General features: G+C 45.1%; 1 protein-coding gene across 1 annotated transcript; it reads right to left on the bottom strand.

The window, feature by feature from the left end:
- Positions 1-205: 205 nt before the first annotated feature.
- foxd7 (forkhead box D7) lies at positions 206-1,986 on the bottom strand. Its single transcript, XM_051887665.1, has one exon. The coding sequence runs from the start codon at positions 1,452-1,454 to the stop codon at positions 537-539; it is 918 nt and encodes a 305-aa protein (XP_051743625.1). The 5' UTR covers positions 1,455-1,986; the 3' UTR covers positions 206-536.
- Between the last annotated feature and the right edge of the window lie 201 nt (positions 1,987-2,187).

Below are 2,187 nucleotides of genomic sequence, written 5' to 3'. Positions count from 1 at the left end.
TTTTTGGGGGGTGGTTGCTTATTTGAAATTGTTTGCCCGTGTGTGAGACACGTCTGCAAAAAAAAAGTGCAAAAATGGCACTGTATTTACAGTATATTTGAAGATGAATTTTACGAGTAAATCACAATTTTTACAACATCGTCTTTTAACCAGCAGAAGGTTCAGGCTGTAGCTTATTTAGAAAGGAAACATTGTCCTTGCCAAATTATGAATAAATTAAGAATCACGACGTTTATTGTGCATTTACAAATGTCAGTTTTATTTCCGTCAAAATGCGAAAAGGAAATTCGTCATTTAAATAGCCTAGTTGAATCATTCGATATTTAATCATTCCAATAAAATAACATGCATCAAAGAAGCATTTTCAGCATGTAACAGAAATACACTCACTGAATTCTTTCCCGACAGAAAATAAACTCAAAAGTTCGTTAAAATGTTCGCAAACATTCGACGCGATGCTCTACACACTCTTATACCTCGGGATAAATGAAATAATTCCTGAGAAAAAAATAAGTTTCGTGTCCAAATATGCGATGTTAGTCATTGACACTAGCCAGGTGTCTGTGTTTAGTGGACAAATCCACGTGGCTGTGCACATTTTGTAGCTTCTGGTATTCGTACTGAAAATTGAGGACCCGAGGGAAGCCCACTGGATTGAACAGTGCTGAGGACGCGTATGGAGAGGTCGGGGCCATTGCGCAGGCGAGGCCCGGGGTGACAGGCTCGATGGCCACTGTTTGGGACTGTGGGAAAGACTTGGCTGCGACAGAGTTCCTCGAGAAAAGCGTAGACAGAGCCGGTAAAATGCCGCCAACAGGTGGAACACCGATGGGTTGATGGAAGCCAAACGGGTAGATATCCAGCCCCGGTAAGTGCGCGCAGGACGCGCTGAGCCCGTACGCGCCGTAGCTGAGGTTCGGGAAAGCACTCGGCTGCAGCGCTTGATCTTTGAACACCCCAAATTTAAAGTGCTGCCGTTTAAATCGCTTCCTCCTCCTCAGGAAACTTCCGTTCTCAAACATATCCGATGAATTGGGATCCAGAGTCCAGTAATTCCCTTTCCCGGGATTACCCGGCTCGCGTGGCATTTTCACGAAGCAGTCGTTTAGGGAGAGATTGTGTCGGATGGAGTTCTGCCAGGCTGGGAACTTCTCTCGGTAGTACGCGAACCGGTGGCTGATGAAGTCGCATATCTCGCTGAGGGTGAGACGCTTCTTTGGGCTCTGGAGGATCGCCATGGTGATCAAAGCGATGTAGGAATAGGGCGGTTTCACCGAAGGGCTTTTGCTCGAACTTGAGGGACATATGGAAGAGGGGACGTGGTCCTTATCCCCCTTGTTATGCACCTGGTCGGAAAGAGACGAGGTCGAAAGATGTTCGTCTCCAGACTCCTTGCCACCTTCTCCAACCACGTCAACAAAAAGGTCATCCATTAAATCAGTGTCCAGGGTCATAATCCACAAGTTGGAGTCCACGAGACGGGTTCCAAACAAGCAGATGGCCACGCGCGAGACTTAAATTCTCTCACACTCGGAAAGGTCTGTTCCTGGTTCCTCAGAACACTCTGGAAGATGGATTATAAAGAGACGAGCACGCTATATCAACGCGAGATTTAATTCGGCCACACAGGAATCCTCAACATTCGAGCGCAGGAGGTCTGCAGAGCTGCGTACACAGCAACAATGTCCATCGTCCACTCCAACGCAACTGGATTCCTGCAGCTGTTCGGGAATCAGATGACGATGATGTCATGACGAAGTTCTCAGGAAGAAGCTCCACTCCAATGAAAACAGGGCAACTCGACCAGGTTCTGCCCGCAGACGGTCCTCTGAAGGAACCATGATTGATATCATGTCACATGTCTCAAGGGTATTTATGTCGCTTAACCTCTGTATAAAAAAGACAGACTCTTCTGCTCTTCTGACTGCTCGACATCAGATATCTTGTCTTTTTTTAATTAACAGAAAATAATAAAAGAGGAAATTAGCGTGCACTAATAAAAGAAAGCAATGAAACCGGTCACTGTCCTCCTTTCATCTCAGAATAGGCCTATAGTAGGAAATAAAATACCATAATCTGTCAACACCAAAAGATTATAGTAGCCAATTTCTCTGTTCACATAATAAGTTTAATGAAAATTGCCGAATTAATGAGGACACTAGAAATACATAACTTTACGTAACATGG

The sequence above is a fragment of the Ctenopharyngodon idella genome, chromosome 3, assembly GCF_019924925.1.
Source record: "Ctenopharyngodon idella isolate HZGC_01 chromosome 3, HZGC01, whole genome shotgun sequence".
In the NCBI taxonomy this organism is placed as follows: Eukaryota; Metazoa; Chordata; class Actinopteri; order Cypriniformes; family Xenocyprididae; genus Ctenopharyngodon; species Ctenopharyngodon idella.
The sequence above is the reverse complement of the archived record's forward strand: the minus strand, read 5'-3'. Positions and strand labels throughout refer to the sequence as shown.